This window comes from Sus scrofa, chromosome 13 (genome assembly GCF_000003025.6).
Source record: "Sus scrofa isolate TJ Tabasco breed Duroc chromosome 13, Sscrofa11.1, whole genome shotgun sequence".
NCBI classification, from domain to species: Eukaryota; Metazoa; Chordata; class Mammalia; order Artiodactyla; family Suidae; genus Sus; species Sus scrofa.
In genome coordinates this window covers 70,417,325-70,441,662 of record NC_010455.5, presented here as the reverse complement: position 1 = coordinate 70,441,662, position 24,338 = coordinate 70,417,325, and the positions used below count along the sequence as shown (strand labels likewise).

Genomic DNA, 24,338 nt, shown 5'->3' with positions numbered 1-24,338 from the left:
TCTTGACTATTGTGAATAGAGCTTCTTTTGCCCATTTTTCAATTGGGTTGTTGGTTTTTTTTTTTGCTGTTGAGTTGTATAAGTTTTTTGTATATTTTAGAGATTAAGCCCTTGTCAGTTGCATCATTTGAAACTATTTTCTCCCATTGTGTAAGTTGTCTTTTTGTTTTCTTTTTGGTTTCCTTTGCTGTGCAAAAACTTGTCAGTTTGATTAGGTCCCATTAGTTTATTTTTGCTTTTATTTCTGTTGCTTTGGGAGACTGATCTGAGAAAACATTTCTAAGGTTGATGTCAGAGAATGTTTTGCCATGACAAAGCCCAACATCCATTCATGATAAAAACTCTTACCAAAGTGGGTATAGAGGGAACATACCTTAACATAATAAAAGCCATTTATGACTAACCCATAGCAAATATAATACTCAATGGAGAAAAGCTGAAAGCCCTCCCACTAAAATCTGGAACAAGACAAAGATGCCCACTCTCACCACTGTTATTCAACATAGTATTGGAAGTCCTAGCCACAGCAATCAGACAAACAAAAGAAATAAAAGGCATTCAAATAGGAAGAGAAGAGGTAAAACTGTCACTGTATGCAGATCACATGATACTATATATAGAAAACCCTAAGGACTCAACCCAGAAACTGCTTGAACTGATCAACAAATTCAGCAAAGTAGCAGGATATATGATTAACATTCAGAAATCAGTTGCATTTCTGTATACTAACAATGAAATTTTAGAAAGGGAATAAAAAAATACAATACCTTTTAATTTTTGCACCCCCAAAAAATAAAATACCTGGGAATACACGTGACCAAGGAGGTAAAAGACTTATATGCTGAGAACTATAAAACATTAACCAAGGAAATTAAAGAAGATGTAAAGAATGGAAAAATATTCCATGCTCCTGGGTTGGAAAAATTAATATTGTAAAAATGGCCATACTACCCAAAGCAATCTACAGATTCAATGCAATCGCTATCAAAATGACCCAGGACATTTTTCACAGAACAATAACAAACAATCCAAAAATTTATATGGAACCACAAAAGACCCAGAATTGCCAAAGTAATTCTGAGGAACAAAAACCAAGCAGGAGGCATAACTCTCCCAGACTTCAGGCAATATTACAAAGCCACAGTCATCAAGACAGTGTAGTACTGGTCACCAAAACAGACAGACAGACCAATGGAACAGAATAGAGAACACAGAAATAAACCCAGACACCTATGGTCAATTAATCTTTGACAAAGGAGGCAAGAACATAAAATGGGAAAAAGACAGTATTTTCATCAAGTATAGCTGGGAAATCTGGACAGCTGCATGCAAATCAATGAAACTAGAATACACCCTCACACCATGCACAAAAATAAACTCAAAATGGCTTAAAAACTTAATTATAAGACAAGATACCATCAGCTTATTTTAAAAATGGGAGTTTATTCATTTATGTGAAGCCCCTGTGCATATTTCTCTGAAAGTATTGAGCAATAACCAAAAAACTTCTCCCAAATTAATCACTGTCTTCCAATATCAATTTTTTTGTTAAAGTATGTTGATCTACAATGTTGTGCCAATTTCTGCTGTACAGCAAAGTGACCCAGTCATACAAATATATACATTATCTTTCTTAAACTATCTACACTGGATGTAGTTCCCCGTGTTGTACCGTAGGACCTCATTGCTTATCTATTCTAAATTGAATAGTTTGGGTCTACTAACCCCAAACTCCTGGTTCACCCTCTCCCCCTTGGCAGCCACAGTCTGTTCTCTATGTGAATCTGTTTCCATTTCATAGATGTGTTCATTTGTACCATATTTTAGATTCCACATAGAAGTGATTTTTGTCTTTCTCTTTCTGACTTAGTATGATAATCTCTAATTGCATTCATGTTGCTGCGAATGGTGTTATTTCATTATTTTATATGGCTGAGCAGTATTCCATTGTATATATGTGCCACATCTCTTTAATCCATTCATGTCAATGGACATTTGGGTTGTTTCCATGTTTTGGCTATTGTGAATAATGCTGCAGTGAACATAGGTATGCAAGTATCTTTTTGAATTATGGTTTTGCCCAGGAGTAGGATTGCTAGATCATATGATAGTTCTATATTTAGTTTTTTAATGAACCTCCATACTGTTCTCCACAGTGACTGTACCAGTTTACGTTATCACCAACAGTGTAGGAGGGTCTCCTTTTCTCCACACCCTCTACAGTATTTGTTATTTGTAGACTTATTAATGATGGCCATTCTGACCAGTGTAAGGTGGTACCTCATTGTAGTTTTGATTTGAATTTCTCTAATAATTGATGGTATTGAACATCTTTTCACATGCCTACTGGCCATCCATATGTCTTCTTTGGAGAAATGTCTATTTAGGTCTTCTGTCCATTTTTCGACTGGGTTGTTTGTTTTTTTGTTGTTGAGTTGTATGAGTTGTTTGTATATTTTGGAGATTAAACCCTTGTCAATTGCATTGTGTGAAACTGTTTCCTCCTGTTCAGTAAGTTGTCTTTTTAGTCTTTTTATGGTTTCCTTTGCTGTGCAAAAGTTTGTGTTTGCATAGGTCCCATTTGTTTATTTTTGTTTTAATTTCTCTTGCCTTGGGAGACTCACCTAAGAAAACATTTGATTGGTTTATGTCAGAGAATGTTTTGCCTATGTTCTCTTCTAGGAGTTTTATAGTGTCATGTCTTATGTTTAAGTTTTTAAGCCATTTTAAGTTTATTTTTGTGCATGGTGTGAGGATGTGTTCTAGTTTCATCAATTTACATGCAGCTGTCCAGTTTTCCCAGCACCACCTGCTGAAGAGACTGTCTTTTTTTTTTTTCCCCATTTTATATTCTTGCCTACTTTGTCGAAGATTAATGACCATAGGTGTCTGTTTATTTCTGGGCTTTCTGTTCTGTTCCACTGATCTGTATGTCTGTTTTTATACAAATACCACACTGTGCTGAATTTGTACTTTGTAATATTGTCTGAAGTCTGGGAGAGTTATGCTTCTCTGCTTTTTTTTTTTCACCCCTCAGGATTTCTTTGGCAATTCTGGGTCTTTCAGGTTCCATATAAATTTTTAGATTTTTTGTTCTTGTTCTGTGAAAAATGGTTAATTGGATAGGGATAGCATTAAATCTGTAGATTGCTTTGAGTAATATGACCAGTTTAACAGTATTAATTCTTCCAATCCAGGAGAATGGGATACCTTTCCATTCTTTGAATCCTCTTTAATTTCCTTGATTAATGTTTTATAATTCTCAGCAAATAAGTTTTTCATCTCCGTGGTCAGGTTTATTCCTAGGTATTTTTTTTTTTAGTGCAATTTAAAAAGGTGTTGTTTTTATATCTTTTTTAATATTTCATTGTTAGTAAACAGAAATGCAACCAATTTCTGAATGTTAATCTTGTATCCTGCTTCTTTGCTGAATTCACTGATCAATTCAGGTAGTTTTTGTGTGGAGTCCTTAAGGTTTTCTAAATATAGTATCATGTCATCTGCATATAGTGACAGTTTTACCTCTTCCCTTCCAATTTGGATACTTTTTTGTTTTTTTGGTCTGATTTCTGAGGCTAGGACTTCCAGTAATAAGTTGAATAAAAGTGGTGAGAGTGGGCATCCTTGGCTTGTTCCCGATTTTAGCAAGAAGGATTTCAGGTTTTCTCTGTTGAGTATTATATTGGCTGTGTGTTTGTCATAAATGGCTTTTATGATGTTGAGATATGTTCAATCTATACCAACTTTGGTAAGAGTTTTTATCATGGATGGATGTTGGATTTTGTCAAACGCTTTTTCTGCATCTATTGAGACGATTATGTGGTTTTTGACTTTTTTTTTTTGTTAATGTGGTGTATGACGTTGATTGATTTGCTTATGTTGAACCATCCCTATGGACTTGGAATGAATCCCACTTGGTCATGGTATGTGATCTTTTTTTATGTTGTTGGATTTGGTTTGCTAAATTTTTGTTGAGAATTTTTGCATCTATATTCATCCAAGATATTAGCTTATTTTCTTTTTTGGTGGTATCTTTGTCTATTTTTGGTATTAGAGTGATGGTGACTTCATAGATTATCTTTGGGAGTATTTCTTCTTCAGTCTTTTGGAAAATTTTAAGAAGGATAGAAAGTTCTTCTTTGTATGTGTGGTAGAATTTGCCCCTGAAGCCATCTGGTCCTGGATTTTGTTTGTGGGGAGATTTTTTTTTTTAATTACATATTCAATTTCATTTCTAGTAATCAGTCTAGAATAGGTAATCAGTTCAAATTACCTATTTCTTCTTGATTCAGTTTGGTGGGTTGTATGACTAGAAAGTTGTCCATTTCTTCTAGATTGTCAAATTCGTTGACATATAATTGTTCATAGTATTCCTTTATGGTTTTATATTTCTGAGGTATCAGTTGAGAATTCTCCTTTTTCATTTCTCACTTTGTTTATTTGGTTTCTCTCGCTCTCTTATTCTTGGTGTGTCTGGCCAGAGGCTTGTCAATTTTGTTTTCCCTTTCAAAGAACCAGCTCTTGGTTTTATTGATTTTTTCTATTGTTTTTAAATCTCTATTTTATTGATTTCTTCTCTGATCTTTATGATTTCCTTCCTTCTGCTGACTTCAGATTTTGTTTGTTCTTCTTTTTCTACTTCTTCGAGGTGATAGTTTAGGTTGTTGATTTGGAAGTTCCTGTTGTGGCATAGCGGAAACAAATCCAACTAGTATCCATGAGGATGCAGGTTCAATCCCTGGCCTCACTTAGTGGGTTAAGGATTCAACGTTGCCATGAACTGTATGTAGTGTAGGTTGCAGATGTGGCTCGGATCCCACATTGCTGTGGTTGTGGTTTAGGCCGGCAGCTACATTTCCGCTTTGACCCCTAGCCTGGGAACTTCCATGTGCCTTGGGAGCAGCCCTAAAAATAAAAAAAATAAAAAAAGAATTCATAGATTTTTGTATTTAATGTGTACAAAAATACTTTGCAGTCATTATAATCATTATCCTTCTGATGATCAAACTGTCCTGTCTTTGGCAGTTATGTATCTATTCATTCTGGTTCCTGAGTCTTGAGTGTTGACCATGATGGTGTTTGATGGCACAGCATCCACACTTCCTGATATAAGTGGTTCCAGGCCCATTTTGTACTTTTCCTGCCACCCCCTTGAAGCCAGCCATTTCTCCAAAAATCCCTGGGACCATTTAGTAAAAACTGTTTTTTACAGACCACATTCTGCATCCTAGAAAATTTATTAGTATTATGTTTGTAGTTATTTCTGCATATTTTCTATAGAAAAACTTTAAATTATCTTATTAAAGAAAAATACATATGAGGAAGTTCTCACTGTGGCACGGTGGGTTAAGGATCTGGTGTTACTGCAGCTGTGGCGTAGGTCACAGCTGTGGCTTGGATTTGATCCCTGGGCCAGGAACTTCCATATGCTGTGGGGGTGGCTGAAAAAGAAAAGAAAGGAAAAAATAAAATAAAAAAATACATATGAGTTTACACTGATAATTCAAATTCAAATTGAGAACAAAGGGTTTTACTACACTTCATCAATTTTATATGCATTTCTTTTTGATATTATACTATCGTGGATTTGTTTATATTTCAAATTTTTTATAATAAAAGGTTTAAAGTTAGAAAAAGACATCATAAACAGGATAAAGAAACAAGTTGCAAATAGGAGATATTTACAGAACATATAGCTGGCAAAGAATTAATATTTCCAAAAATTTACAGTTCTTAAGGAGACTGAGATCATTTCTCATTTTCCTACAGCGAAATCTTATCCATTAACACTATGACCTTGGACCAGTTACTTCATGAGGTCAGAAAGGCAAGAAGGAAACTTTCTACTTTCCTCATTCTGCTATGAGGATCCAAAGACGTACAACTGACCTTTGATCAACAAGGCTTTGAATGGCACGTGGGTCCCCATGTACATGGATTTTTTTTCAAAAGTGTCTACTGTTGTATTATAAGGTTGGACTCGTGGTTGGTTGAATCCACCCATCCTGATCACCAGTAGATAAGATCCAATTCTGTAGGATGGGGGGAGGGAAGACTATGAATTATAGGTGGATTTGAAGCTCGAAGTGTTGAACCCCAGCTTTGCTTAAGTGTCATCTGTACTCTCGGCTTAGCCAGCCTGTTTGTATCTGAGAAGCCCTATGCCACATCACTCTGCTTTGGGTTATTTTTCTGGACTACATGCTTTGATCTGTGCTTCTGTAGTTTGCAGAACCTGATAACTCACCTATTCTTCTGTATTTCTTCCCTACTTCCCTACTCATTCGAAATATATGTCACTTTCAGCTTTTCATATTTTTTTCATTTATATATGCATTTATCCAAAAGTATTCTTAATCCCTTAATCCATGCCAGCTACTGAAGAAAAAGGATTTGGTTTTCTTTTTTTTTTTTTAACAGCTCTATTGAGGTGTAGTTGATAATACACAAAAGTGTACATATTAAATGTATTCAGTCCACTGGGCTAGAATACTCACATATCCATAGAACCGGGATCAATTTATGAGCAAAAACATGTCACTGCCCTCATAAAGATCACAGCCTAATGTGGGAGCCAGACATTAATAAAATATTCACACAAATAAACATATAAGATAAGCTTGTTGAATGTCATGAAGTAAAGATGCAATATATATATATATATATTTTGGTCTTTTTGTGTTTTTAGGGCCACACCCAAAGCATATGGAGGTTCCCAGGCTAGGGGTCCAATTGGAGCTGTAGGTGCTGGCCTATACCACAGCCACAGCAATGCAGGATCCAAACTGCATCTTTGACCTACACCACAGCTCACAGCAATTTAACCCACTGATCGAGGCCAGGGATCAAATCCATGTCCTCATGGATGCTAGTTGGCTTCGCTAACTGCTGAGCCACGACAGGAATTCCAAGATGCAATATTTAACAGGCAGGGTATGTCAAGAGTATTATGGAAATCTTGATTGATGAGGATTGGAGACTTGTGTAGAAGTGCAGAAAGTGGATTTGGAAATCTCAGGAAGTGTGTACCCATGTAGATAGACACATGGCCTAAAAATAGATGATTTGGAGTTCCTGTTATGGCTCAGTGGGTTATGAGCCAGACTAGTATCCATGAAAATGAAAGTTCAATTCCTGGCCTTGCTCAGTGGGTTAAGTATCAGGCATTGCCATAAGCTGTGGTATGGGTCTCAGACACTGCTTGGATCCTGCCACAAACTGTGATCTAGGCTAGCAGCTGCAGCTCCAATTTGACCCCTAGCCTGGGAACTTCCATATGCTGCAGGTGTGGCCATTAAAAAATTAATTAATTTAAAAATATAAAAATAGTTAATTTGAAGAGGGAACTATAGACTGTGTCATCTCACAGAAATTAAAAGTGAGTCAGAGTATAGTAGGTACCTACAGGTGAAAGGTATCAGTGCCTCGCTGAAAAATAGTCCCTGAGTTCCCTAGTGGCTCAGCACTTAGGGATCCCACATGGTTACTGCTATGGTGCCCATTTGGTCCCTGTCCTGGGAACTTCTGCATGTCATGGGCACAGGCCCCCCTCCCCAAAAAAAAAGAAAGAAAGAAAAGAAGGAAAAATAAGAAACAGGTGTTCCCATCATGGTGCAGCAGAAACAAATCTGACTAGGAGCCATGAGGTTTCGGGTTTGATCCCTGGCCTTGCTCAGTGGGCTAAGGATCCAGCATTGCTGTGAACTGTGCCGCAGGTCGCAGACGAGGCTCGGATCCTGCATTGCTGTGGTTGTGGTATAGGTCAGCGACTGCGACTCTGATTCGACCCCTAGCCTGGGAACATCCATGTGTTGCAGTTTCAGCCCTAAGAATACAAAACGACAAAAAAAAAAAAAAAAAAAAAAAAAAAGAAAGAAAGAAAGAAAGAAAGAAAAGAAACAATCCCTCCCCACCCCCACTCCATGCAATTCTGTAGAGCCAGCTCTACCACTGAATCCAAGATCTGTGCATTCTGCTTTGGAAAAATCAGCTCCATATGTGACTATGATATAAGACTGTGTACAGCAGCATCCCAGGCCCACAGGGTTTTTAAAGTCTGTGAATGGTTGTGCTGGCAAAAGAGCTACGGGCAGGGAAGTCAAGTCCAAACTCAGAAGGCATCTACTCCAGTAAAGAAACCCACCCCTCCCCCCATGATATCATAGACTCTGGCTCAGCCCTGTGGTTGGAAGGTTGGGCACACAGCAGAGGTGGGAGCCCACTGAGCCTAAGATCCTGATGCCCACCCTGCCACCAGGTCCACTGTGTGTGAGGTCACAGTGAGCTGGGAACGCAGCTGGAGGGCGTGCACTGGGCAGGTCATCCTTCTCCCAGTTCTAGAGAGTTCCCTGTGATGCAGGGGCCTCTGTGGGGCCTCTGTGTGGTGATGACCATCTTCACATCCCACCTCTTCTGCCAGGTTGAGCCTCATGCCTCCTCTGATACTGCCTAGTCACCAATTCTCCAAGTCTGTTCCAAGGTCTTGGGCAGCAAAGGCAAACCATTGGCACTGGCCATGAACCATGGCAGATCCACTCCTCAGGCCATTCAGGGTTCAGCAAAAGGTACTGCACATGTGCTGTTGGCCAGGAGTCTCTTCACCACAGAGGCCTCTCCTGTGTCAAGTTCTACACTTGACCACCTCCAGCTGGTGGTGGCAAACTGTGAATTGTATCTATAAATTATGCCCTGGAGGAGTTCCCGTCATGGCGCAGTGGTCATGAACCCGACTAATATCCATGAGGTTGTAGGTTCAGTCCCTGGCTTCACTCAGTGAGTTAAGGATACAGCGTTGCCCTGAGCTGTGGTATAGGTCACCAATGTGGCTCAGATCCTGTGTTGCTGTGGCTGTGGTGTAGGCTGGCAGCTACAGCTGCAGTTCGACCCCTAACCTGGGAACCTCCATATGCCATGGGTGTGGCCCTAAAAAGACCAAAAAAAATTAAATAAATAAATAAAAAATAAATTGTGCCCTGGATTTTTTTTTCTTTACTCTCAGCTGGTCACCTGGAGCTCCTGATTACAGGTGTGAACTGAGGGAGAGCAGGTGAAGCAGCAGGGAGGAACCAGGATGGTCTGAGCTGCCAGCCTGTCAGGTTTATTTATGCCTTTCAAAACGGCTTGGGAGTTTCTATCGTGGCACAGTGGAAACAAATGTAACTAGGAACAATGAGGTTGCAGGTTCGATCTCTGACCTCACTCAGTGGGTTAAAGACCCGGCATTGCCGTGAGCTGTGGTGTAGGTTACAGACAGGGCTCGGATCTGGCGTTGCTGTGGCTGTGGTGTAGGCCAGCAGCAACAGTTCTGATTAGACCCCCTAGCCTGGGAACCTCCATATGCCTCAGGTGCGGCCATAAAAAGACAAAAGACAAAAAAAAAAAAAACAAAAAATGGCTTGGCCCCAACGCATATGTGCCAAATCAACTTGTATTTCTTTTACAGGCATTTTTGTATTTCAGTGGGTCCATTATACCTGGTTCATAAGATCATTGTTTACATTTCATAAACCTTTTCTAGAAGGAAGTTCTATAGAATGTACTTTTTAAAACCTGGCTTCCTAAACTCAGTTGATTCACCCTTGTCATCATGTGTCTTAATGTTTCCTTCCTTTTTATTGCTGAGTAGTATTCCATTGTATGGATAAACCATAATTTATCTATGCACCTGTTAATGGACTTTTTAGTTCTTTCCAGGTTTTGATTCTTCCACATAAAGCTACCGTGAACATTCATGTACAAGTTTTTACTTTTATTTCTCTTGGTAGAAATAAATAGGTAGCCGTGAAATGCCTGGGTCATATGGTGCATATGTGTTTAACTTCCTAAAAACTTGCCAAATGGTTTTCCAAATGTTTGTGTCATTTTGTACTTGTGCCATTTATACTTGATTCCTTTCTCCTTGTAATTGCTTTTTTTTAAAAAAAAGAATTAAGGTGAAATCCACATACAATAAATTGTTCTAAACTGCACAACATAGTGGTATTGAAGGCATTCACAATTTGGGCAGCCACCCCTCTAGTCTCAAAACTTTTCTCATTGCCCCAAATATCCCATGCCCATTAACTATTCACCCCCAGTTCCTTTCCCCCACCTCCTTGGCAACCAGCCTCTTTGGATTTGCCCATTCTAGGCATTTCGTACCAGAGGAATCACACAACATGTGGACTTCTGTGTCTGGTTTCTTTCACTTCAGATGTTTTTGAAAGTCTGTCCTGTTTTAAAGCACGTATCAGAAGTTCATTCCTTTTTATGGCTGATCTATTCCATTGTATGGCTATCAGAACTTATCCACTGATGGCCCTTGAAGTTGTTCCCACCTCTTGGTTAACTGTGATAAGCACTGCTGACTACCTAACAAGTAACTGAGTACTTACCACCAAAGAGTGCAATTGTGAGGTAATGTGCTGTTTTTCTGCTTAACTATTTGAGGAAGCTCTAAAGTTCCTATCTTTTCATATCCTTACCACCAACACTTATTTTAAGATTTTTAATCATGGCCATCTTGATGGGTGTGAAGTATTATCTCACTGTCCTTTTGATTTGCATTTCCTTAATCACCAGTGATACCACCTTATCACATTGGCCATTTGGAGAATTGGCCATTCTTTGTAGAATTATCTATTCAAGGCCTTTGTCTGTTCTTAAATTGGATTATCTTTTTTGAGGTGTTGTAGGAGTTCTTCATATATTCTGGGTACTAAATCTTTATCAGGTATATGATTTGCAAAGATATTCTCCCATTCTGTAGATCATCTTTCACTTACTTGATGTCCATTGATGTCCAAGTCTTCAATTTTGATGAAGTCCAATGTAATTTATTTTGTTCTTCTGTTGCTTGTGCTTTGGCATGAATCTGTTAGCAAATTTCTTGCTTTTATGTATGTTAGTGCTTCCTTTGCCTACTTGGCATATTTACATTGATCAATCTGAGGCTACTCTACTTCATTTCCCCTCATGATTGCCTGGTTTTGATGTTGGAAAAATCATTTTGAATGGTAGTTTTTTGCAGTGTTTCCCTGTACCTCTCCACCAGTTTTCTTTCTCCATCCACTTAGAACATGGGCCTCGAGTATAGCACTGGATCTTATATAGCAAGAAAATCAGGAATAGTGTGCGCCTGGTCTAGGAGTTAGAGAGGAGCAGTTTTGTTCTGGTTTTATACCATTTGCCAAAAATATTAAGCTCTGACTATATTGAGGGTTGGCAAAGACATGGGTAAACAAAAATTCTCATTTACTGTTGGTGGAGGAATATAACCTGGCAGAGCAACTTTCGAGGGAAATTCAGAAAATCAAAGAGCATAGAAATGTGCATATTCTACAAGAGAGTAATTCTATTCCTAGGTCTGTTCCCCAGAGTAGGTGTGGGTGTGTGGGGCAAAGTGTTAAACACCTTTGCTTAGCATATGCTTTTTAACTTTTTATTACAGAAAGTTTCAGACATGTAGGAATGTAGAATGATTCAAGTGCTGGCTCATAGCTGCCCCTACTCTGCTTTCTTTGTGCCTTATTTTGATGAACTAAGTGCCCCCTTTCTCTGCTGCTCAGGTGAACAAAGGAGGAAGTCTGTCTGCTCATCACACTGATGGGTGTTTCTGAAGCTCTCCGGAATGTTATGTGTGAAACTACCTGGACATGTGTGACTTCTTTGATTCTTCCAGGTGAGTGAAGAATCTTTTATTTTTATGTAAGGTATAGTTTCTAGTCATTGGAGACATGAATTGCTAAAATGTCATCATGAAGTTAAAATCTGTGCAGTCACAGCACTTACTAAAGACTTAAAATTCAATGTACTGCACTTGCCTGCATCACAAAACAGTCACACGACTCTGGGGAGCGGGCACTTCCATGTCAGTGTGGTCATGAGCTGCTGTCTTCTATATATAAATAGTCACCTAGAATTTCTCTTTACTCTGGAGCCTGGGAAGGTTTTTTGCTTATAAGGACCCGTGGCAGTTGAGAAAGGAACCATGCAGCCCCAGTTGCCAAAGCACCACCTCCATCCCCTCTGCCACTTGTGCAGTGGGCTTTCTCATCACAATGCCCCCACCCACAAGTGGGATGACGGAATCTTGTCTGACCAAGCAGATTGTGGCAGAACGGTCTGAGAATGTGCTGTAAGAGTGACTGTGGCCAGAAGATGGTCTGCCTTGAGACCCAGAGCCATCATGCAAACACCCACCACTCCTCCTGCTTTTCAGGAGATGCTGACCCCTGGCTGGACCATAGCTTCACGCAGGCAGGGGTCAGCTGGGGCCCCTTCCCATGTCCCTTGGACATGGACCATAGAGGCTCCCTGAATGCATTTAATGAATGGGCTCCAGGACAGTCACAGATCAGTGACATCTTGACCAAAACATTTCTGAAAAAGTATGTTAAACATGCAAGACTGCATGCAGCTCAAAGAAGTCCTGGGTTCCTATGGGCGTCACAGCTTCCTGACCCCACTCTTCATGCAGGCTGTGCCTCCAGGCTCCAGGGCACTGACACCTCCTCTGGTGCTCCTGCCTCCGTCCCCTCTTGAGTGTGGGCTGTGACTCCTTTCTCACAAGTACAACATGGCGAGGTTGGCAGCGGTGTGTGTGTGGAGGCTTCTTAAGGATGCAACGAGGCAAATTTGAACAGACTCAAACTGCTCTACCAGTGTCTTCAAAGAAGAATGTAAACTGATTTTTTCCTAATTTATATTTCCTTATCTCAAAAACGTTTTTAATTAGTAAAAACAAAGGACACATTTAAAATCAGGTAAAAATCATGTTTTTCTTTTAATTGACACCATTTCCTCTCTTGGCTGCTACTTTGGTAATAATTAGGTCCCCACCTCTCAAGAACACTGCCTCTGAACAGGCTGAGGCACAGCCAGTGTGAACACAAGGCCCCAAACCAGGGCTTTTGGAATAACAAGAACAGCAAAACCCAGCCTTCCTCTTCACTCACAAAGGGATTCATTTAGAGGGTCCAAAGCTCTGCTTTCCAAAAACAGAAAACATAGAGCTCAATGCAAAACTAGAAACCAAATGTATTAGGAACGAAGCACTGCTTCCTCAAACACTCAAGGTCTGCCATCCCGCCTCTTGTGTGAGGCATGGCCCCACTCCAGCATTCTTAAAGGAAGATGTTTTGTTTCTGTTTCATTTTCCAATGGGGTATAACATCTACTAAAAGGGAAACAATGAATCAGAATAAATCAGCTCACTCACAAGAGACACTCTCAGAATGATTTCTGGTTGCTGAGATTATTCAGCATACATTATTTCAAAATGGCAAAATCCAGGACATTGTGAGAAAAGGATTCAAGCTAAACTGGCTGACAGGTTCACAGGGGTTCACGTGACACCTGCATACACACAACCCCATTTCTTCAGTGTACAGGTAAGGGGCCAAGACCCCATTAGCACAATAAATTACTTTGTACATTACAGTGCACAGAACAACAGAGGGAAAGACACTTTCCTGGAGAGCGACTGAAAGGCATTTCTAAGAGGTTCAGGTCACTCTGAAGGAGGCTGGGGCCCCGAGCCCGAGCCCAGCCTTCATTAGCTCGACCCCTCCTCCTCTTTGGTTGCGGAGGCCTCAGCGGCAGCTGTTTCCTCAGACTGGTCCGACGGCCTCTCCTCCTCCTCCTCCTCCTCCTGGGGGTAGAGGTCTGGGTACTTCTGCATGCACTCCTGCATGGCCCGGAACTGGTCTACACAGTCCGACCCCTTGACCTCCTCCGTGCTGTAGTGGAAGCACGAGAAGGCTGACTTGAACTGTTCCCCACATGGGCCGCTGGCCATTCCCCCAAGGCACGGGCAGTTCCAGTTGATGTCTCCATTGGGCAGGATCAGTCCTGCAACAGGAAGATGGGCAAGAAAATGAGATGATGCTGTGCAAGTTTTCAGAAAAAGCAAAACCAAGTCCAGTCCTCACAGATATGGCAGTAACACGACCCCGGACCTGGTTCCAATGCCCGGCACAGCCCAGCATTCCTGGCTCAGCTGCAGAGCTGTCACCACTGGTGCCTTTCTCCCTCCATGTGCGACATTCCCAGTACCCGGGCCCCAAGAACCGCACATGGGAAATGGGTTCATCCACAATGGAGGCCACCATGAGGATGGTTAAAGGGAAGCCTTTTAAAGCCCCAAAACAGAGTTCCCGTTGTGGCTCAGAGGTAACGAATCCAACTAGTATCCATGAGGATGCAGGTTCTCTCCCTGGCCTCAATTAGTGGGTTAAGGAACTGGCGTTGCCATGAGCTGTGATGTAGACCACAGACTCGGCTCGGATCTGGTGTGGCTGTGGCTGTGGTGTAGAGTGGCAACTACAGTTCCTAGCCTGAGAACCTCCATATGCCTCAGGTGCAGCCCTAAAAAGACAAAAAACACACAAAAAACCGAAACATTAAAGGAGTGAGGTACTGGCCCTCCTTCCACACAGGTGGTCAGGACCTCGGACCCATGTGCCCTCCTTTTAAGCCCCTCTGGCTCTGCAGCTGCTCTCAGCCCAGCAGGGTGAAGACTGGTAAAAACGAGGCTGGAGATGCTCAAGACGCAGTGGGAAGGAAAAGGCTAGTGGTCAGAGCAGTGTGGCTCCATTCTTGTAAAAACTGTAAGGCTGTAGGGCTATTAACCATGTTAACCAAACTGTGAAATTGTTCATCTGTGTTGGGGGAGGTGGGGTTACAGGTGGATTTTCATTTTCAGTATTACAGAGGCCCCCTTTGATGGGTATATCTCCTTATCTTTAAACCGTGTTTACAGCTAAATAGTATTTCCTAGTTTTCTAAAATGTTTTCAAGATGATGGCTCTTTTTCAGCTTTGTGACAACATGATTCACGTAAAAGTTTCTTACAAGTAGTCTATGGAAACTGGAGCCCTTGTAAGAAAGATTCTGTAATGCCCAGTGAGATTACACATGACTTTTCACCCCAGAGAAGTACACAGGCCTGACACTGAACTCGTGCTCCCCATCTTAAGCCTCAGTCGAACCCAGCTCCAAAATCTTCACTGATCCACAAAGCCACTGTGGCAGTTTCTCACTTGTAAAATGGGCCAGTGGTGGAGAGGTCAGGGGGCCCGGCCCTCAGCAGGCAGCTCACCCTTACCCTCCCAGCTGCAGAGCACATGCAAAGCTGTCCCTGCTGAATCACACCGTGCTTTGGGCGGCCTGCTGTGGTGGGTCCCACTAACCCAGGAGGTTTCTGGGGGCAGTACGCTCCCAGTGGGGACCACAGCCAGGCCCAGCTCCAACCCCCCGACCCACCTCCCCTTGCCTTTAAGGCGATCTCAGGGCTGGAAACGTAACAAATGCCACTGCCACCCCCTGGAGGCTCAAATTGGCTAACAAACCTGCACAACCAGTTTCCTAAGGACATAATGGATTATAATAGCAATATTAAGCACTAGCCCAGGCCACAGAGTGCCTGTTCCTCATGTCTCAGGGAAAAGGGACTCAAGTGAGGTGGCTCCTTGCAGGCCATCTGCACAACCACCCAAGCTCACCTCTAGGGCCTGCTCCGACCCTCCCTTGGAATCAGCTGGTCTTCAGGGCCCCCTGACTGTCTGATGGAAATTAATCCCACAGTTCTCTCGGACTCCTGGCCGTTCCCCATGCTCTCGGCCAGAGCTGGGTGCTGGAGGCAGGCAGTGGGCACAACTTGGTGGCCTGCTTGGTCTGCTTAGTAATTTGGCAATTGAGGGCTCAGACCTAGGCCTCAGAATTGTCTTATTTGCTTTACATGCTGTCTATGAATACCACACACACCTTACTCCTTATTCACTAGAAGGAACTGCAATGGCTAGTTCCTATAGGATCCAAGCAGATATACTGTCAGTGAAGAGGTGGGAAGGAGGGAGAACAAGCGGGACAGTGAAGCTGGTGGGACCAGAGCAGCAGGTGCCGGGTCTCCAGGCAGACAGTCCTCCTTTACAAACAGAACAAGACTCAGTTCTGCAGGACCCACAGCCTCCATCAATTAAAGAAAAGTGCTTGACTAATATGGACCTAAGACAGGCGGATCCTGGACTTCACACGGACTGACGTTTCTCTAAGGATGAGGACTTGAGAGCTCCCATCAGGGTGCAGCCCAGGCCCCCTTAGCTCTACCTCATCCCCCTCCAGGAGTGGTAATGGGAGCAAGCGAAGGGTCCTGAGAACACGTGCCAACCAGGAGCCCACACTCTGCAGCCAGCTGGCTATTCCACCCACTTACCCCCAGTTGGCACTGGGAGGTTTGTTAGCCATCGTCACTGGTGTTGGAGATGGTTTCTGACTGGTGAACTGAGTACTGTCTATGAACACCACACACACCTGCCTCACACAGGCTGGGGAAGTTCTAGTGGGTCCAGCAGTCTATACCAGGAGAGCTGAGTCCTGCTGCTGGAAAATGGTCCCTCTCTCGACTGAGCTTCCCACACTAGGTGCTTGCTGGAGCACCTGGGAGGAGGGAGCTGTGGCCCACCTTTCAGAGCGAGGGTGTACCTCTCATGGCCTGCTTGGCAAGGGTCTGTGAAGTCCCTGAGTTCAGTCTGGTGACTGGGCTCAGCAGAAGGCCCCTGTCACCTGTACCAGCTGGAATCCCCTGACACTTGCCCCCAACTCAAGCACTGGGAAGCATCAAACCAGCTTAAGTCACTGCAAAAACTCAGAAGGAAAAGAGGCAAAAGAAAGGAGAAGGTCCTAGGTTTGGGCCTGATGACCAGGGCAGTGCAGGGGATGAGGGCTGGAAAATGCAGGGCCCCTGCACCTGAGGGAGTCACACTCATTGTCCTCGGAGGTGGCTGTGGCCCAGAGGACACCTGGAAATAGGGCGGTGGCCAGGAACATGGCACCCTCCCTGGAGCCACTCACCGTGCTCCTCGTATGGATCATTGGGGTCATCGGCCACCAGCTCCGCGTTGCTTGGAGTTTCATGGTCTTCTTTGGTCACAAATATGATTCGATCCTTCCCTAGTGTTTGGAGAACGGGGAGAAATGTTTCAGCCAGGATCTGCAAATCAGCCCTAAACCCAAGCAGCCATGGAAAGCCATTTGAGGACTGTGCCACTTGAAACCCTGAAGTGAGGTGATGCTCACACAGCACTCCCACCCTGCCTGCCTGTGGCTGGAACAGGGAGGAAGAGGATGGTGTCCCCAGTGCTATGTGTGTCCTCGGGTGGGAGACAAGATGCCCCATGCTGTCAGTGCAGCTGCTTTCAGCCCCCAAGTTTTCTGACTGTTTAACCAACTAGTCTACCATCAGAGAGCACCCCCCACAATATTACAGGAGGAGGTCTCCTTGGGGAGGCTGGGTGCATACAGGAAGGGGCATGAGTGTCCTGCATCAGCTAACCTTTCTGACCTTTGGCCCATCTTCTACAGAGAACCAAGCCCAGAGTGGCTACTGAGAAGCAACCAGCTGGAAATGGCCAGGTAGCACTTCAGCTATCGGCTCCTCCGGCTCACCCCCTATATCTCGTAGCAGCCAGCACTTGACCTCACCTCCTAAAACCTGTGGCTTTCAGCTAACCACATAGCAAGTGCTTGTTATTACTGTGCGGGTGGGGGCACCTGGTCTGAGGGCCCCGCCTGGTGTCTGCAACCCCGGGTGGATGGGGCTGGCCAGCTCCTGCTATCAGCCATTCCCCTCCAGGAGGCAGCGGGAGCTCCATTTCCTGCACTGAGCGTGAAGGTTTGGGGGTGATCTGAACCCAGCTCTGTCTCCCCAGGCTATACCGCACCCTACTGCCAATCCCCACCCCACAAAAACAAGAACAGTTCTGTCCTGAGAGCCTATATGCTCCAGGGATGAGTAAAGTCCTGCCCCAAGAAGCCTAGAATCAAGCTTTCTTCTAAGCTCCTGGTGCCCACCTAGTGAGGGGCAAGAACAAGTTCAGCAGCCCCAGTGACCACCCACCCTGGCCCAGGAGACCTGGGATACAAGGCAGCATGTACGCAGACCATCCAGTGTGCCCTTGGACAGAGCCCTCGTCAGCGGCCGCTGGGGGCAAAGGGGCCTGCAGACACGTTATCTCTCCCAGATCTGCTGCATTTTCTCTGATTATTTTCTACTTTTTTGTTTGCCCTTTGTATTTAGAAAAGTTCAGTCACAGGGACGCCGAGGGAAATGGAGGAAAGCTTTAGGCCCGTGCTGGGCTGAAGTATTTCCAGATGAGGCCTGGGGAAAGCGTGGTGGTGACAGTATACATCAGGGACATGCTGCCATAAGGACAACTGAGGGGACAGGGGAAGGCACTTGGTGCTTTATGCCCTCCCCACACCTGCACAGGGCCTGCCATGGGTGTGACCCGCAGCACGCACAGGGCCAGGGCCTGTTCCTGAAGACCTCCCATTCCATCTCCAAGAAGGAGGCCTGGGAAAGGACTGGGGCCAGATGGCCAGGGCACATTCAAGAACCCAAGGACCTCGGTAATTCTGGGCAGTACTCAAAGCACTCGAAAGCAGTCTGCAAAAGTGCTGTGTGCTAAGCAGAATAAGCTGACACAGTTTTTCGACTTGGTGCTGACAGTTTTGTTTGCCAAGATCTCAGCCAGGCCCAGCTCCGTGGGGAGGCCTGGTCTCAGGCCCAGGGGCAAGAGGTGCAAGCCTGTGGCCCAGTATGGGAGGTCCAGAGGCCAGTCCTCAGCCATCAGAAGCTGAATCAAGCTCTCTGTGTGTCCACACTGCTAACGGTTCCCAAGTGACTGACACAACCAGGTCTGGGAACCACGGGCCAGCACAACCCTGCCCAGAACGTTCTCGGTCCCTCCCATAGGGCCCAGTCCTCTCAGGCACCTTCCTGGACAGCCCCCCAAGGATGGGTCACACTGGATCGAAGGATGTGGTACTGTCATTTAGAGTAAGAAACATAGATTCTATAAGCTTAGCAGAGTTCCTAAAGCCACTGAAATTTCCCAGGTGACAAGCATGAACGTCTTCTGTTGTGTTAATAAGGTGACTGGCTGGCAGGAGACACAGCCCTGTGATTGGAGGGCAGGAGCGTTCAGTCTCACCCGCCCCTCAGCCAACAGTCAAGGATTTCATCTAGGATACCTCTGTAATGAGGCCTCGGCAAAATCAAAATTGCAAGCAGACAGGCCTGGGGGAGGCTCGGGTTGGGGAGCATGTGAGGTTGGGGGAGAGGGCAGGAAACTCCATGCTCCTTCCCTACGCCCTGCCCTGTGCATCTCTTCCATGCAGCTGCTCCTGGGTCATATCCTTTTATAACAAACCAGGAAGCTAGTGTGTAAACTGTGAGTTCTGTGAGCCACTATAGCAAAGTAACCCTAGGAGGGGGTCGCAGGCACCTCTGATCTACGGCCAGTGGTTCAAAAGTGCAGAGACAACCTGGACTCGTGACTGGCAGCTGCAGTTTGTGGGGGCAGGGAGGGGGTGTTGTTGCAGGACCGAGCCCTTAACCTATCTGTCACTCTCTCCAGGTAGACAGCGTCTGACTGAGTTGAACTGTAGGACACCCAGCTGGTGTCAGAGAATTGCTTGGTGTGGGGAAAAAACCCACATACTGGGATTGGAATCAGAATCGTTAATGGCAGAACCTAACTGCATCTTTTATACACTTGGGCCCCAAAGCAATGCACTTCCCACCTATCACTCATTTACCCCTCACACCAGCACCGTGAAGTGGGTACTACTTTATTTCCTTTGTACAGAGCAACTTATACGCTGTTCACTGCACACCTGTCCCAGCAGGAAGGCCTGAGAGTAGACACAGGACCGACAAAAGGACAGTGCTCATCGCCCCTCAAGTCCCAACTGTGATAAAACAAAGTTTCACGATGATGCCGCCTAGGGGACTAGGTAATCAGCTAGCCTGGGTGTCTCATTACATTTCTCAGGAACTTCTCTAGTGAAGTAAGATATAAAAATGCTTGTTTTCCACTTCCAAGATAACCTAAAAAAGTTGATAAAAGCATATCGGGGAGGATGTGGATACACCACTTTATGCCCTCTTAAGTGTTCCGAGTCAAAATTGTCATGATTACAGCCCAGGGAGAGAAGGACTGGGGTGAAATTAACTCCCAACTGAGGAGGGCCAGTGACTTCCCAGCCACACAACAAAGGCTCCTTGGTCAGAGCCTGGCCCTGGATGACCGTGGCCATCAGACAGTGGCACGGGAATGGTAACCTGCAAGGACCTCTCTGCTGGCACAGAAGCACGTTGTTCCCAGTGTGGGGGCAATTCAAGTGTCAGGTCAAATACCATCTACCAGGTTGAAATAACGTTAAAAACCGAATGCTGTTAGAATTGAGTCCATCATCTGTCTGGTTTTAGAGTTAATGGAGGCCACAGGCCACCTAAGAGCTTGTTTCTTAGATGTTTACATGAGGTAGTAAAAGAAAAAATTTTAAATCAATGTCAAACTGTATTTCTCCAATTCAGGAAGCAGCAATTCCCTGATGCTGGGCTCTCTATAGGAGAACCAACCTTTAAAAAACCTGAAACAAATTCCATCTATGAGGGCTCATAACCTAAGCACCTCTCAAAGGCCCCACCTACTAATACCAATCACCCCTGGAGTTAGGATTTTAGCACAGGACTTTGGGGGTCGAATTCATATCGTAGCAATGGGAGAGTATGGTTCTGTTGGTGATGTGACTGTGGTTTCTGGGCAGGGACCTATCTTTGTATCCCTGACCCTGGTACCCAGACAGTGCTCATGTTTGTTAATGGACCAGTTGCAGTAAGGGCTCAAAACCATCTGTGAGAAGAACACAAACGCAGCCCTAAGCCTAAGAGTTAAGCCCAGCTTTGAGAGGCCTGGCTCAGGGTAGCACTAACAGGACTGGGGTTCAGAGCTAAGGTTAAGCACCTACCAGCTCAGCCCACCTACCTCCACGGTTGGGGCAAGAGTCAAGAGAGTTTGGTTACACAAAGGAGGTGAGGTGAGTTTCTGCTCTCACCTGCAATTCCTCTCAAAACGTAACTTTTTTTTTTTAACAGCTGCACTCACAGCATATGGAAGTTCCCGGTGTGGGGACTGAACCAGTGCCACTGCCACAGCATCCTGAGCCCCTGTAGTCGGAATCTTAACGTACTGGGCCACAGCGGGAACTCCAAAACACAGTAACTTTAAATGGCATCAAATGACATAAAATCATTCATCTGGAAGAGATGGGAGGCTGAGATGTCAATGTCAAAAGGGGGAAAACAGAGGACTGCTCTTGCCTCAAAGATGGGAGACAGCTGACCCCAAAGTGCCCCTGGAGGCGCGGTCTAGAAGAGCAGTCCCCATCCACACACCTGGGAGGACTGGGAATTGGAGGCCCCAGGTCACTCTGCAAGCAGGACTTCAGGGTGGGGCTGGTGACAGAAGGACTGACAGAGCATTCAGACACCAAGACACCCCAGTTCTGCAGTTTTACTCTGTGCCTCTGTCCCCGACTCCCATCTTCCTCTCATGCCTCCCTCATCCAATCCTGCTGGCTCTGCCTCCAAGCACATCCAGAAGGACCTGCATCCCTCACCTTCATGACCCCCTCTCCCCACTTCTCCCTCCACTCAGCATCTCCTTGCTTCTACTTGAATGTGCTGAGCACACGCCTACCTCAGGGCCTTTGCACAGGCTGTCTGCCCCCTAGGAACACACTGAGATCCCCTCTCAGCCACCTTCTCCCTGCCTTCATACCTCCTGCTCAGATGCCATCCTCCTTCATCCTTTCCCATCACCATTTACCTGCTTTTTCTCACCTTACAATTACATATTTGTTTACCACCTGTCACCCCCACTGAAATTGAAATGTCTGCTCCATTCATTGCAGCACCTCCAGAGCCTAGAACAGTGCCCAAGACATAGTGGGTAATCGGTATTTGCTGAAGACGTGAATGGAGAAATTGAACTCTGGGTTCGAACATGAAGACCTCCGCCCCAGCAGAGAAAGGTTATCACCATGAAGCAGGTTAGAGAAAAAAACCCTTGGATGGGTGGTCTCATTTTCCCCAGGACACGTGTGGGTCTTTACACATCAGAATCTCTCAGCACATCCAACCCAGGAAGGTTCCCCCCCCAGCCCCCACCACACCATGAGGGCAGATGGCCCACCTATGACCAAAGCCATGCCTCAGTGGCTGGTACTTCACAGGTGCTCAATAAAGTTTAGCTGAACAGAAGCGGGGTCAACATTAGAAGAGAAAGAACAGTGCTACCCATGGCCAGGGAGCTAGTCTGGGTCCACACTGCCCAACACCTTGAACACCCAGCTGAGGCCTTTACTCCAAAGGCTGGGATAGGGGCAGGGCACCCCTGAAGTCAATGTGATTCACTTAGAACAGAGGGAAAGCGTATGCACGGGTTCACTGGGTAAAGGTGCCAGGTGCCAGGGGTATGGCCCATCTAATGCTCTCAGAAGACAGGAAATGCTGCTAGAAGACAGGAAATAAGATGACCAAAACAAATCAGGTAATTTCATAGTTTAGGAAGTGAAAGACACAAAGGGTCAAGAAAGACCTTACTGAGAAGCTGAATCTTAAAGGATGAGGAGGCAGCCGTGGGAAGAGACCTGGAGGAAGGATGCACCCAGGCAAAGGGAACAGCTGAGGCCAGTGTGGCTGGTCAGCAGTGGGTGATTAGAGACCAGCTGGGGACGGATCAGGTGGGGGCTCCATCACACAAGCCCTCAATCAGGCGTTTGGGATCACTTCTCTAAGTCCCATGGGAAACAGAAAGAATTGCTAGGTAGAAAAGAAGTTTTTTAGGATTTAGGGGACCATGGCATGGATAATATTAAAAACTAGGGAAGGCCTAAAAATGAATGCTTTCAGTTCTCACCCCCAATACTAAGAGAGATCTTTGACCCAGGAAAAGATATGACCTACCATTTGGTGGTAGATAAACACCTGCCTTGGACTTCCAGAAATCCTCAGGGACAAGGAGGGTCTGTTTATCTGCATGGCCTCATTAAGCCCACAAGGCTCAAAAAAAAAAATTGCTAAATGATGAAGTAAAGTAGACTCAGAAGGCAATAAAAAACAAGAGACCTACTCTCTAACAAAGCGGTGAGGGCAGAGGACTTTTGCTCAAGGCAGAGTTAAATATCAATCAATTAAAATAGCACTCATTAGAGACATCGTGAGTATTATGACTTTATGACCCAGGGAAGGAGGGTTCTGGAAGCAGAATGGGGTACTGGGGGAAAGGCCTAGCATTTTAGATTGAGCTGTTTTCCTACCTAAGCATGACCTTGGGTAGATCACCTCCATCTCTGGGCTTAAGGGTCCCTCAATGACCTGAGGGAGCTAGACTATTCATTAAAGAATTTCAGGGAGAGTTCCAGCTCTCTCTGGAGCTTTAAAGTCTCAGGTGTTCACCATCACCCTCACCTGGCACTAAAAAGGTGCTTCATGAATATGTGGAGAAGGAAGGAAGGCCTACTTCTCATTTTACAAGACTGAACACTGGGCCTTGGAGGGGCTGGGTGACAGCTCAGGGACAAAGAGCCAGTTAGCGGTTGTGCGCGGAGGCCCTCGAACCCCTGGCCTGGAGACTTCTGGGGTTCCAGGAGAGGTAACAAGGAGAGAGACCATAGACAGAAACCTATTTAGTTTTGTTTTTTTGGGGGGTTGTCTTCCCAACGGAAGGCTCCCTGGAATCCACTGGTCACCAGGCTGGGCAGCTCTGGAATCAGACCGCGGGGGTCCAACCCCAGCTTCCGGACTTGCCGGCATCATGGCATTAGCCTAGTCACCTCTGGGTCGCTGTTTACTCTCGGGAAATGAACAGGGCCTGGCTTAGGGCGCACCAGCGCCTGACCGGTCCCCTCGGGCGGTACTCCACGCCGCAGCACAGAGCACGCCGAGGGCGACTTTCCAGGACTGTTGACGGGCGGCGCAAACCGGAACACGTGGTGTGGGTAAGCGCCATAGTAACAATTAATACCTATAAACTCTCCGTTAGGAGCCAGCGGCAGCGCGCTCGCACTCCTCCGACCCCCAGGCCTAATTTAAGAGCTCTCTCACGTGGTGGTCCCTCAGACGTCCGGGTTCGAGCCTCACGGTGACCTTGGACCGCCTCGCTTCTCCCCGCTGCCCATCTGTAAAGCGGGGATGGAGACCCGACGCAAGGGTCCGAGGACTATCTTCCGCACCAGTGGTGGGGCGCGGGGGCCGCACAATCCGCCTGTTCCCTGCAGGCCCTCGTAGGCCGTCTCTAGGTACCCCGCCCTCCTACCTTCCTGCCGGCAGTAGGCCATAGTGCAGCCCGGCGCTCCAACCTCGCGGTGATCGCGGTGGCTGCCTCACGCCGTGACCTCTCCCCGGCGAGGCGGGCGGCTGGGAGGCCCGTGCGGACCCGCCCCCTCCAGGCCTGCCCTCCGCGCGCCTGCCTCGGAGCTCCTAGCCCGGCCTTCTCAACCGGGAACTACAT

General features: G+C 45.6%; 1 protein-coding gene and 1 long non-coding RNA gene across 2 annotated transcripts in view; one reads left to right on the top strand and one right to left on the bottom strand.

Moving 5' to 3' along the window:
- Window positions 1-12,899, top strand: part of LOC102158783 — a 91,505-nt gene extending 78,606 nt beyond the window's left edge. The window contains exons 2-3 of the long non-coding RNA XR_001300316.2: window positions 11,547-11,659; window positions 12,458-12,899. This is a non-coding gene — a long non-coding RNA (uncharacterized LOC102158783). The remainder of the gene's footprint in view (window positions 1-11,546; window positions 11,660-12,457) is intronic.
- Window positions 12,740-24,337, bottom strand: CHCHD4 (coiled-coil-helix-coiled-coil-helix domain containing 4). Its single transcript, NM_001243499.1, is given in 3 exon segments — window positions 12,740-13,830; window positions 16,831-16,929; window positions 24,144-24,337. Coding segments are annotated over 3 exon segments (417 nt in total). The 5' UTR covers window positions 24,166-24,337; the 3' UTR covers window positions 12,740-13,534.